The sequence below is a fragment of the Rosa chinensis genome, chromosome 7 (assembly GCF_002994745.2).
Source record: "Rosa chinensis cultivar Old Blush chromosome 7, RchiOBHm-V2, whole genome shotgun sequence".
NCBI lineage: Eukaryota > Viridiplantae > Streptophyta > Magnoliopsida > Rosales > Rosaceae > Rosa > Rosa chinensis.
This window is the reverse complement of record NC_037094.1, coordinates 69,106,583-69,120,562: the sequence shown is the minus strand read 5'-3', so window position 1 is coordinate 69,120,562 and position 13,980 is coordinate 69,106,583. Positions and strand designations below refer to the sequence as shown.

At 39.0% G+C, this 13,980-nt stretch overlaps 1 protein-coding gene across 1 annotated transcript; it reads right to left on the bottom strand.

Annotated features, from left to right (window-relative positions):
• Positions 1-298: 298 nt before the first annotated feature.
• Positions 299-2,964, bottom strand: LOC112175659 (serine/threonine-protein kinase SAPK2). The gene is made up of 9 exons (XM_024313370.2): positions 2,620-2,964; positions 2,446-2,520; positions 1,928-2,029; positions 1,685-1,738; positions 1,481-1,573; positions 1,307-1,396; positions 1,110-1,214; positions 925-1,023; positions 299-761 (listed from the first exon to the last, which is right to left on the bottom strand). The coding sequence occupies exons 1-9, from the start codon at positions 2,737-2,739 to the stop codon at positions 528-530; spliced, it is 972 nt and encodes a 323-aa protein (XP_024169138.1). The 5' UTR covers positions 2,740-2,964; the 3' UTR covers positions 299-527.
• Between the last annotated feature and the right edge of the window lie 11,016 nt (positions 2,965-13,980).

Below are 13,980 nucleotides of genomic sequence, written 5' to 3'. Positions count from 1 at the left end.
AATAAAATTGAGAAGAAAACTGAGGTAATAAAGTTCATGATTCTATCAATCCAATTCTTCTGAAAACCAAATTTAAAAAGACAGGCCTTAATATAGTCCCAATTGAGGAAATCATCTTATCAAGCTTAACAGCCATAGCTCCAGACTCCCTGTTTTCTTCTGAAAGTCAAAGAAAAGTTCATGAGTAATCAGGATATTATCCTGAATTGCTCTCCCAGGTGCAAAAGCACCCTGATTTTAAATGGTGTCCATACACACCAAAACTGAATCAAGGAAGGTTAATTACCATTTACCATAATTATCAAACCAATCACTTGATATTAACGGCATATAATTTGAGATTTGAAAAGCAAGAAATACATTTGCTATTTTCAGCAAAGGAGTTTAACATGTGTGCTTTTACAGCAACACAAAATGGTAGATTCATAAAGAGCCATGCATTAGAGCACTTTCACAGGGCAAAGTATGGTTTGCATCATATGTACACTTTAACAGGTCATACTTCGGATACAAAAATCACCACTCGTTTATGTACCTTCAACATCAGCATCATCAATAGCCATGCTGCTTCCAACGCAATGCCTACTGACAGTTGGGACCCTTAAAGGTTTTCTTGCCTCTTTTATTATGGACTGAACTTCTTCAATGCTTTGAGATGGTGTGTTTACAGCATTATTCTCCCAAGTTCCTCCTTCCTTCATTTCCAGAGGCAAGTTCTTTGCAAACCAACGGTGGGTCTTAATTTCTGGAATTTTTATTCTCTGCAAAAAGATGAGGAGAGAGCACAATGAGAAATGTGTATCCGAAACCAGATCTTTGCAATCACAAGTAGGGAAAACAAGATTGAAAGAGGCTCCTGATATGCATTCAAAATTTAAGTCTAATCTATCTAGCAGCTCAACACCAAAATGAAAGCCATGTTACCTTTTCCGGGTTTGCAACAAAAATCTTAGACAAAAGGTGTCTACATTCCACAGAAATTGGCACACTGTCCGGGATTACATAGCGTACAGTAAGGATCCGCTGCCATAAGACATATAAGGTTTTAACTCTTAACTCAGGAAACAATGGAGAGGGTGGACAGGTGAAAAGCTTGTAATGCTACTCACCCGAATTGTTTTTCTAAAGTTCATAGGGTCCTTAGGATCTTCAAAGGGATATGCTCCGACGAGCATGACATATAATGTGACTCCACAAGACCAAACATCTGCAATCTATAACGATTTAGAATTAGATACAAAAGATCCTTGATGCCTGCAGTAGAAAATTCCAGTATTGATGAGAAGGCACATGAATTTGGACTTACCTGTCCATCATATTGTTTTTTAGATAGAACTTCAGGTGCAATATAAGCAGGTGTTCCCACAGTAGACTTTGGCAGAGAACTCAGTAATGACTACAAAACAAAGTGAAGAAATATTAATTATAGTCTTAATACCCCAAATTCCTAATTGCAGATCCTCTAGGATTTGTGGATTACCTTCGAGTATCCAAAATCACATATTTTCACACGAGGTGCTGCACTGTCATCTAAGAGTGTATTTTCAAGCTTAAGGTCTCTATGACATATTTGCTGCAGCAAAAATAAATGATTTCATTATTACAGTCAATACTACCAAAGATCATGAGAAAAAGAAACAGCAGCACACAACATACTAGCTGAAGAGTGGCAACTTTTACATACCATGGTATGACAGTAACTAACTCCGGATATCAATTGCTGGAAGAAAAACCTTGCCTGATGCAAATGATTGTAAACTTTTAGCTATATAATGATCGATTGTGAAGTGAAAATTACTTAAAGAAATGAAAAGGATCTTTTTTCCCAATTGAAAGTAGAGGTTGAAGATTATTTTGATGGATTTCATTTACATGGGACCTTTAGTGTACCCATATTTCAACTATATTATCTCCAAAATTACATTACCTCATTCTCACTAAACCTAACAGCCTTGACTATTCTGTCATAGAGTTCTCCTCCAGCAGCATACTCCATCACAATGGCTAAATGAGTTGGTGTCAGCAAAACCTGCGTGAAAGAGATCCCAATACTCTTAAACATAAACCCTGTAAAGCTATGGTTATAAGTCCATTATCCACTTCATATTAACAGAGCGGAGGAAGTAAAGGTCATATTTTTACAGAGGTGTATTAACAAATGATTACTAGGTACCATTTTAAGCATAGTTTAAGCATGTTTTGAAAGTATTGTTCAGACCAAGAAAATAGATACTTGTGCAATGGTATAAAGAATTGATAGAGAAGATGTCATCACTATCTGCCAATGCAAAAAAGTTCTGTATAAAGACATGCTATAAAAGTTGCAGGCAAATTCATTCCCAATTTCTTCTTCTTTTCTCTGAGAAAATTAATCCAAAATTCATTATGATGCTTGGAAGGGAAGAACAGAACAGAATCAGTGGATAAATTCACCTAATTACTTACCTCTTTGAACTGAACAATATTGGGATGCTTCAAGGATCTGTGGTTCATGATTTCCCTCAGCACATTTTCATCTATCTACAACACCAAAGAAATAGGGGGGAAAACACCCAATACCCAGAAAAAATCAGAAACAGAAAAAGGAAAATAAGAGGTGAAGAAGATGAAGAATCAGACCTTAAGGCCTCTCTCAATGAACTTAACAGCTAAGAGTTCTTGGGTATTCTTGTCTCTGACCAGCCTTGCTACACCAAAATTCCCAGACCCAATATCCTTCACAACCTCATACTTCTCCATTGAGTTTCAAATTCCAAAGCAGAACAACAACAATTAACACAAACTTGAAACACTTAACTCCTCTTGATTATGAAACACAAACTTGCACCAATGTTCTAACCAACAAAAGGGTTTACAGGCTCTTACAGCTAACAAAGAATTTAGGGGACAAGTGGGAAAACCAAGGTGGGTGAGTGACTGGGTAGGTTTTTGGATCCGAGGCTCTGAGCCACACTGTAATTTGACTGCTGTAAGATTAGTATTAAACTATTAATAGGTTTAATTTAAAGTAATAATATAATTATCAGTAGCATTTTTACTAATAAGGGATTAATAATATTAAAGGCACTGTCAGGACAGAAGAGAGTCGTTTTCTTCTTTAACACTTGAGAGGGATTAGAGCAACAGAAACCTGGAGTATCATTACTGACTCTGCTACGTGCGACAAACGCAATGCTCTCATTGTGCGAGTGGAACAGCTCGCAGCTAAAGGTCAGAATTCGATCATGTCACTTACTGGCCTCGTCGTACCATATAAATGGATATCTTAAACGTTCTTATTATCTTATACGAAAATGGTTTAATAAAATGATCTCGACTGGTTGATGTTGAAGTGGGAAATGCCATTAGCATGCCCCAAGAGTCCAAGAGGCCAAGACCAAGTTATCCTTGATGGCTCGCACATCTCACCATCTCCTTGAGGCCGCTTGAAGTTCAGTGTCCCATTTTACCTTATCTCCAAAGACACTCTTCTTTTCCCTTTTTTAGCCCTCAATTCAAGCCGTTAGAATCTTTTGGATTAGTCACCATCGCCTTGAGGCCGCTTGAAGTTCAGTGTCCCATTTTACCTTATCTCCAAAGACAATCTTCTTTTCCTTTTTACCTTCTTGTATGCTAATAGTATAACTTGCGAATAGAACTTTTATTTTATTTTATCGAGATCACACGGTTCCTCAAAGTCTTCCTAGGCTCAAAGACTAATCCGTGTCGGGGATCATGTCAGAACGTTTCCTCCCCCCTGGCCATCAAGAATATATTGGGATTTAACTCCAATAAGCGTCGGCGGGATTCGAATCCGGGTGTGAGGGTTCCACACCTGGAAGCTCTTACCAACTCGACCACCTGTGGTGGTTTGCGAATAGAACTTATAGTTGTGTTTCAATTTCCTTCACATTGTCGAATATGCACACCCGCCCGTTTTATATTTATGGCTCCTGTTGTTTAATTTCAGTCAAAAGTATATTTTAAAGCTAAACACACAAACTTGCTTACAAATTTACCGGTCGAATGACCAACTTTATAATTGAACTGCTTCAATTAAGCCAATGTAACTCTACGACGATGCTTCTCCTACTTAATGGCATCTCATATCAGTGTGCAAAATCAAATCCAAACCAATACGTCATTCATTAAGTCACTAGAGTATTCTTTATATCCCAATTTTTTCACATTGTATCATGGCTTAGTGATAACTCATGTCCTATGACTTGTATCCTCACATGCGACGTTACTATGCAATACTAGTGTTTTTTGTTGACTGATGCTATCCACTAGACTCTCTGACTCATGAAAATATGTGGAACCCCCTTTAATCTACCCACCCTCTAGTCCAAGCTCCAATAGTGTCCCATTGCAGCTGACATAGGGGGTGCTAGACAACATGTCTCTCTCCAAAAAGCATATTAGTCAAAACCTCTCTTATGTGGGATGACTTAAGTCTCAGGGTATCCCTCTAAAGAGCATATTTTGATCATGAAGCAAGCACTAACTTTCAAGAATGGTTAAACCACAAAAACGTCCAAAGGGTTACAGCTAACAAAGCATTTTAGAGGTGAGGTGAGGAAATTAGAACGAGAAAAGTCGCGCTCGATCTTTTTCTTTGGTGAGAAGGTGGTAGGTTTTTGGTCGGAGCCGCACTGTAATTCGACACGACAGCAGTAAGATTACTATTAAGTGAAGTGTTCAGGCAGTGTGAAAATGCAGAAACTCTTTGTTTAATAATTGAACTTGAAAGAGATGAGAGCCACAGAAAGATTGAGCCATTGACAGACTACTGCTACCTTGGACAAATCTGGTGGACGTAAACGCATGCTGTGATTATTCTTCCAGTATGTCACTCTTGGCCGCGTCGTACGCACCAAACTTAGGAAAAAGCAACATCCATGGTAGCTCGTTTGCTTTAATTAGGAATGATCTAGACTCGTGGGAGAGTTGGTGATAGTGACGATCGATGCTGGTGTTGGGAAATACTAGTGGATGTTGCTGACAATGAAGTCGCAACTCGCAACTACAGGATAATATATATGAATCTCAGAGGATTGTGTTGGAGATATGCTTGCTCTTCTTTTAGTATGATGAACGATCGATGACTATGAGCAAGGGAGCTTCAAAGCATATTTCTAGACCTCTAAAGGCCGCTAGTATGGTACTTCTTTTTCTTTTTTTTTCCTTTTAGTTTGAATGGATATTGATATCATTAGAGTAAATTGTCGTTAAAACGGGCTCAAGTCTAACATGTACTTGAATAAGATAACATATAAGAATCCTAAAACTCTATTAAATAAATGCAACTTATACAGATCTATTTTGAGCTCGCTATTTTAACGAACTTATAGAACAAAGAACAACTTCATGTCTTCTTGGAAAAAAAAAAAAACCAATTGACTAGCCTTCCATTAGCCTACAAGCAATTTTGGTACCAATAGAACACTACTTTCTAGCAAACAAATAGGTATTTCTTATCCATAAGCCGCTTGAAATACACCAATCTTATTCAGGAAAGTTACCAACTCTCTCAAAAGTCATGATATGAAGAAATTAGCTAATGGAGACCATATAACTACCCAAAATGCCCAAAATAGTCCAACTCATAGGCCAGGTTTGTCCAAATCACTAAGTAATAAGTGAGGGCGGCAAGACACCCTCCTTGAAGACCTATAAAATAGGGCCAGACAACCTAAATTTAAACCCAAGCCCAAACACGAGCAAAGCGAGCAGAAGCCCGAGCCATCTTTTGTGAAGTTATTGCCGCCGCCGTCAATCCCTCCAAGAACCGACCCTTCCCCAACACAACATTAGTCTCCTAATTCCGGGTCTGCCCACCACCTGATTAGAAACCACCAAAGCCCAATCTGATTTGGCAATAGGACCCACTGATTTGCTACCTTCCTCCTCAACACGCTGCAGCAATCACTGGTAAGACCAAGACCACCGGTAAGTCACCACTCCTTCGATCAGTGATCTGGAGCCGTACCCTCAAAGGATGATCAATGACAATACCTACTACACAAATGTTGCCGCCGACACCACCCGCGTTCAAGGGTGAACTACCCTCCGAGATCTAACCTAAACCAAAACTAGAACCAGCCAATCGGAATTCGAGCAATCATGCCTCCCACCATTACCGCCGTACACAACACCATGGCCTTGACTCAATCACATGAAATCCAAGGTCAGCCTAGGCCGCCCCTGGACTTTTCTTTTAAGTTGTAGTTGTGCTATGATAATAATCGCCTATGAGTCTATGACTGTTTTTTTTTTTTTTTTTAATTTTACTTAATAAAGAAACCAAAAGAAAGAAAACAAATAGATGGACATGAAATCAAAATGGCTCAGTAATAAATTGGCAACAAGCCAATCAAGAGTAACAAAGATAAATTAGCCCTAAAGATATATACTAGATTTTTCAAAAGCTTTATAAAATCAATACGCATGTCAATAATGATTTAGCTTCACAATTAGCTTCTTTTCCACTTTTCAATATGAAGAAGAATAATATTGGCAATAATTATATTAAGGGTTAATGCTCATACACCCCAAATCCGAGAAAATACTTCTCATACACCCTAGTGTCTTATTTTTGTTCCCCCTTACACAAACTTTTCTCATTTTCTTTCCTACCTACCCGTCTTTTCAAAATCCCTACCATTAGTACCCTTTATTCCTTTCTCTAGCAATTCTTCTTTGCTATCTTTGTTTGTCATAGTCTGCATATGCATCGGTCTCTTTCATTTTGCTGTCTATTTCATTGTTTATATTAAGGTTTTTAGAAACGTGGTGGGCCCATCAGAGTTTTATTTGAATATATATGCAGAGTTAACAGTCATCCTCTAAATTCAAAGGTAAACAGTATGAATTACTATTCATAATTTCGATTGTAGACAGACTTGAATTGATAGCTATCTGCAAAATTACTAGCAAAGAATTGCAGAAAGAGAGAGAAAAATTGAGAAAACTGAAAGCCTATAGAGATAGTCTTAATAGAGATTCTCCCAACTATTGGGATATTATTTATAGACTTCAGACTAGAATCTATAGAATAGAAGAAGAGATTGATAATCTCCTATATGTTCTGGAAGAGGAACAAAAACCTCTTGATTATTTGAGCATTGGTTAGATCCGCACATCACTGGTATCAGAGCTTGTGAAATAGCTCAAGGAGAACCCCTCCTTAATGGGGACAATGTCAGAATTGTTATTAGAAAAAATAAATTCTCTACTGAAATCTTCTGATGAGAAATATCAGAAGCTGTTACTAGAAGTATCTAGATGTCAAACTCATCTAGAAAAACTACCTGCTATAATCCACCAATTGGAAAGATTGGAAAACAAACTGGATTATATCAAGGAACTTCCAAAAACGGAAGAAGAAAAACTAACGAGTTTTAGTAGAAAAATCAAAGAACAGCAAAAAACGCTGGATTCTATACTGAAGAACAAGAAAGTGCCTACAGTAAGAAAGAAAGCTAATGGTTCAAACCATTAGAGAAACCAGATTCAAATCTTGTTCCAAACATGATTTTTCTGGAACCATCTACTAGTCAGACTAGTATTCGGTATGAAAAGCCGAAAGATACTCGAGATGTCAAGATGATGAGCATCTTCGGGAAAAAGAAAGGAGTACAGCTCCTAAATTCTGAAGAATTTGAATACAATGAAATCAAGCATGAGGTAAAAAACGCCTCAATTCCAAAGCTAGATTTCAAATAGATCTACAAAAGGGGAACATTTGACCTGATGGACAGCCATCATTTCAAATTACTTGAATTCACAACCCCCTCAACAGCAGGAGAGACAGATCTCTTGATGATCACTCCAGCTGAAGTTGCCAGAGCACAAGCAAAGAAGTATCAATTTATGCATATTGGAGCAGTCCAAGTCGGCATAAAGCTTTTGGCAAGAGAAGGCATCAACTGCTCAGTCCTATGTGTTCTGCAAGACAACAGACTGACAGAATTTCAAGCTAGCTTGCTGGGAACTCTAGAAGCATCACTGTGCAATCAAGTGGCGTATTTCAACTGCTTCCCCAACTTCTCAACCAGCTTGAAGGATGCAGCCCACTGTCTCCGACTGAGAGTCAAGACAGATGGCATATCAATGAAAAATGATATGCAAGAATTGGCGATAGTATACAGAATATACTATAAACTGATGAGCACCACAGTAGAGCCGAAGACACGGATCTCCAACATCCCTGGTCTCACTACTGGATTCCTCACCAGCCAGAAGAACCATTCACAGCAGATTCACAAGGTTGCTTGGAATGAAGTAACTTTTCCTATTGAATGGAAATTATCAGGTCCGAAGCTACCAGCAGAAAGTGCAAAAGCAAAAATCTACGAGAGTAGAAGAACTGGAGAAATCAGCCTCAACTTCGACAACCACAGAAAAAGTGATGTCGGTCCTGAGAATCTCAGGATAAACAACAACCTTCTGAGAAGAAGCTACAGCACTAGAGAAGCTAGTGTCAGTGGTACAAAACCCACTTTTGAAGAGCCAATATCAGAAGAAGATCTGGAAGCTGATCTAAACAGACCAGTCCATATGCTCAGAGCTGAGAGGCTCTATGATCTTTATGAAGAAGCTGAGAATTGTGAAAATCTTGAACGATTAGAAAAACTAATCGAAGAGATGAAAGAATTCAAAATCAGAAAGACAAGAAAAGTCTTTCCTTACCAAGATATTGAAATGGAAGATGGAGAGAGCTCCAGAACTTTCATAAGCAGAGAAAAAAGGGAAACAAAACTCCCATTTCAGAAAGCCCCCACGGGTAAAAAAGGGGAAAGAAATTCCCAAAGATTTGTCCCAGAGGACAATCTGCCAAGAGTTCCTATCACGAACTACGGCATCTGGTTAAATCTAGACAAGAGTCTAGACAAAAGAAAAACCATTGACCAATGGGTAGACAGCCTGATGATGGCTTCTGCACTTACCCTTGGCAAATTTGAAGCACCAGATCTGCAGGTGTACTATGAAACTACTCTTACTGGAGTGGCAAAAAAGTACTACCTATCCTTCAAAGAAACTGCCAGAGGAAGGGACTGGCTTGAAGAGATCAAAAATTCAAAGTCTCCGTATGATTTTGCAGTACCCCTGTACGATCAGTTCTGTGGAGATCTTTCAAATCTGAGTGAGAAAGCCAAAGAAACGGCAAAGTCGAATATCTATGCTCTCAAAATCTGTGACATGAGATATTTCGAAGAATACTTGAATGAGTTTCAAGAATACTACTGTACAATTGGTGAACTAGAGAATACTGATCTAGTTAATCTGTTGCACAGAAAGCTCCCTGAACCATGGAGAACAGCTGTGAGAGAAAGCATAGCTGAGAAACCAATTGAAAGATTTTCAGTTTGAGGGATTGCCGACAGAATCCGGCAATTATTGAAGGAGCAATGCAAAGCCAATCTTAGAGCTAAGATGGCCAAGAAGCAACTCAAAGGAGTTGAAAATTTCTGTTATGGAATACTGGATATGCCCACAAACTGGGGATGTCATGAATCCAAATTCCACAGAAAGAAGAAGAAAGAAAAATATTACTCTAAAAAATTCAAAAAGAGTAATCAGAAGAAGGATTGGAAATTCAAGAGAAGTTCCAATTACAAGAAACAGCAGGATGAAGATCCAAAAAAGAAATTCTTCAAGAAAAAGAAGAATACTCATCAGCATAAGCAACCAAGCAAGAAAGCTTGCAGATGTTGGTTATGTAAAGCTGAAGGGCACTATGCCAATGAATGCCCGGAAAAGGGTAAAAGATCTACTACAGCTCTCTTTGAAGAATATGAGCAAATAGTAGAAGTAGCAAATATGAAAGGCTACGAAATAGCCTATTCTGATGATGAAGAAGACGACAGGTCAGTTTACTCTGCCTGGTCTGAAGAAGAAACTTCATCAGATGAGTCTGAGATAGATTCTGAAGTACAGTACTTCGAATCCAGACAAATGAATGTTTTGAGAATCAAAAACTGGGAAGAAAGCAAGACAGAATCTTTCATGTCTTCTTATCAGGTGAACCCTGGTACATTCGTTTGTGACTACTGCCTATGTCACGAAAAGAATGGTCTCCCAATGTTTTGTGAAGAGTCTAAGAAGACTTATCACAAAGAATGCTTCATAGCTAAAGCAAGAAGGAAAACCAAGAATGGCCTTGTAAGCCAATTGGTTGAACAAGAATATGAAGAGTATTTCGCTGAGAAAAAAGCGAAAGAAGTAGAAACTCTGTTCCAGGAAACCATGGAACCATCTTCCTCAGAAATAAAGGAAGAAATCATCGGTGAAGAAAAAATCGATGAAGATATTGAACTGGTTGAAACACCAGAAATTGTTCCAGAAGAATGTAAACCATTCATTCAAAAGGAACAAGCTCAGGAAAATGAGCTTCAACAATCGAAGGTCGTCTCTACTAGTAGATACAGCAACTACATAGAGATTGGACTAAAATTCCCTGATCACAAAAAATATCATCTACATGCCTTTGTAGATAATGGATCGGGATTTACTGTTGCAAAAAGATTTGCAATTCCAGATGAACTCTGAAAAGAAGATAAGAAAAAATCAGCTACTGGTGTTACATTTGATGGAAGCCATCTCACCATGAAAAAAGTAGCAAAAAATGTTCATATCACCATTGGTGGAGGAACATTTATCATCCAGAATGTTTGGCAATCTGAAGGCCAAGGATCTGATTTCTTGTTGGGAAATGATTTTATTCTCCAACAACGATTCATTCAGGATGAAGAAGCGATAGGCTTCAGGAAAGGAGAACGGGTGTTCTGGGCAGACCGACTCACACAAGCAAAAAGTGTGGTAGGTCCCGGTTTTACTACTCAGTATCAGAGATCGCAACGAAATAGTGGTGATCTTACCCCCTACAAGCCCAAATTTGAGCCCATACTCCAAATCAAACAACAAGAAGAATTACTTGTTGAAGAATCTTCTGAAGAAGAAGAAGAAGAAACTAGTGAAGATGAAGAAGCTAGTTTCATCCATGAGCATAACCTTAAGCACTTTCAGAACAAGCTTGAGTCTCAACAAATTCCCACTCTTGAAAAAATCAAGAAACTACTCGAGCAGAATATCGATGTAGATCCTCAGAAGTTTTGGGAAAAAGACCCAGTGGTCTATGAATTGAGATTGCATGACATGAATGTCATCTGTCATGTCAAAGCCATTCCTCAGTACAAAGAGGAAGACCAGAAAGAATTCAGAAATGATATTGAAGATCTCCTGAAGAAGAGATTAATTCAACCTTCCACTAGCCCTCATCATGCTCCAGCATTCTACGTGAGAAATCATGCAGAAAATCTACGAGGAAAAGCTAGAATGGTGATTGACTACAGAGATGTCAACAAGAAGACTGTCAAAGACGATTATCAGATTGCTCAAGTAAGAGTACTGATCAACCAGCTCAGAGGAGCCAAAGTCTTTTCGAAATTCGATGCAAAGTCGGGTTTCTGGCCGGCAGGTCAAAATGCATCCTGAGAGCATTCCTCTCACTGCATTTGGAACACCACAAGGTCATTACGAATGGCTGGTAATGCCTTTTGGTCTGAAGCAAGCTCCCTCAATCTTCCAAAGAAAGATGGACGACATCTTCAAGCATGTGGCGGAGTTCTGTGTCGTCTACATAGATGACATCCTAGTCTTCTCCAAAAACAGAGAAGAACACATGAAACACCTCCATGAGGTAGTAAAGCTGATAGTTCAGCAAGGAATTATCCTAGGTGAGAAGAAAATCTTCCTTATCCTCGATGAAGTTGATTTCCTAGGAATAAACATCAAGAATGGAGTGATAAAACTCCAACCACATATTCTTGAAAAAATCTGGAAGTTTCCAGACAGAATTCCTGATGCTAAGAGTCTAGAGAGATTCCTTGGTGTCATAAATTATGGGAGAGATTTCATCCCTAAAATCTCAGGGTTAACAGCAATGTTATCTCCTAAGACAAGTTCCAAAAGAAAATGGAACTTTACAGAAGATGATGAAAAGATCGTGAAGCAGATAAAAAATCTCTGCAAAAACCTCCCTCCTCTACAGCAACCAGAGGAAGATGATGAAATTATCCTCCAGACAGATGCGAGTGATAATTATTGGTCTGGTGTAGTTCTAGCGAAAGCGCCTGGAACTAACATTGAAAAGATCTGCAAATTTTGTAGTGGCAAGTTCAGCCCTGCAGAACTGAATTATCCCACAGGGGAAAAAGAAATCTTGGCTGTCAAGAAAACGATTTTAAATTCTCCAGCTTATCTTGGAAAACCCTTTACTGTCCGCACCGATTGTGCTAGAGTAAAGAATTTCAAAAATTTTAAACTTGATAAAGCTGCTGACAGAGGAAGATTAGCCAACTGGCAATTGTTTCTTAACGAATATGATTATACTGTTGAATTAATTGCAGGAAACAAGAACCATCTTCCAGACGCATTGACCAGAGAAATGGCAATGTTCAGCCAAAGAGAAGACGACGAAGGTCGTAATCCCAGAAGCAGAAGGACTGGGAAAGAACCGGAACCTGAAGAGGATCCAAAAGAAACCAAGGAGAGAATCCTTAAAAGGTTTCTGCTAAGCTCAAAAGGCTTGGCCTCAACTGATCAATCCCAGGGTAAAGGATTGGCTAGCCCGTCTCAAACGATAGACGGTAAAGGCTCATCAAGACCGTTGATGGCTGCTGCTTTGCCAAAAAGCAGACCAACTCCAAGTGGAGTTATAAATGTTTTTAATTATGAATTAAGAACTTTTGATACTCCTGTGTTCAGAACTGGCAGGAGACTAGCTTATCACTAGAAGGCAATCCTGGATAACCTCTTATTCGCCTTTCAAGAAAGAAGCAATGGTCTGATGTTCCCAGCCCTCTTTGCATTAGCTGAAGAGCTCTACGCAAATGGTAGGCCACAAGGTGAAGAGCTTTCTACGCAGCAGAGTGCTGTAAGAAAAGAGAAAATTCACTTCCTTGAAAGTCCAGAAAGTGCTAAGGTCCCTATCATGGCACTCAATGAATCAGACTGGCATGAATTCCATAGTCTGATAGGAAGGCATAATCCAGAAGACCTAGTTCCTCCAACTCTCTTTATCATGTCAGGACCATATGTTGGAAGATACCTGGTAAATGTTCAGAGTGAACATCCCCAAGAACACAAGCTTTGGCTTGTTGAAAATGGTTTTGTCCATAATCTGTGGACTAAAACTAATGATGATCTGAAAGGTTTGCCACCTATTATTGTCAACGCAGTCAAAAACATTAGAAAAAATGACTGTATGCTTCGTCTGAAGTTCAGATCCACTCCTCCAGAATGGATCCAGAAGGCAAACGGTGAAGTTGAATATATTTCTCCATATCATTATGTGAGAATCATCCCAAGGAAATATCTTCAACCAGCCTGCGTTGGGTACAATAGTCAACCAAATTCAAGCATTCCCTGGATGAAGGCCATGGCCCTAGAATACATGAAGAAGATCATCGCTGAAGATATCAGCAATACCTCCTGGCAGCAGGAGAAAAAACAATTATCACTGCATACGATCATCCTGATGTAGTCAGCAGTGACCTATTCCTATCTCTAACCAGAAAAGAGATAGACTCGACAATGGCATGCATGCGCTGGGTGGAAAAGCTTGAAAATGACAACCACCACAAGATGTATGTTAATACAGATGTCGAGGACAATGCAACAATAACTCGCATGGCCTAGGCAGACAACAACTCCTTTGTCTTTGGCCACCATTCTGAAACAGACGAGAACATGTGAAGCTACAGGTGAAGAATCAGCACCAAAATAGCAATTGTAGATCTTTAGACTTTTCTAAAGCTACTTTTGCTTTTTCTTTTTCAAAAGAAAAGGACAAGTAAAAAATACTTCACTTCTCACCTAACTTGCTTTTTGCTTTTCCCCGAACGACCTCCACCAGCAGGAGCACTCAGAAAAGCAGAGAGTCACGGAGTTGTTCTGTACATTTTTGTATTTTGAATTCTAGTTTGAGTTTCGCTC

Coding starts and splice junctions, on each gene's coding strand:
- LOC112175659 (XM_024313370.2), bottom strand. CDS start 2,739: ATGGAGAAGTATGAGGTTGTGAAGGATATTGGGTCTGGGAATTTTGGT. Junction 2,030..2,445: donor ATATTGTTCAGTTCAAAGAG/GTAAGTAATTAG, acceptor TCTTTCACGCAG/GTTTTGCTGACACCAACTCA. Junction 1,215..1,306: donor AAAAACAATATGATGGACAG/GTAAGTCCAAAT, acceptor AAATCGTTATAG/ATTGCAGATGTTTGGTCTTG.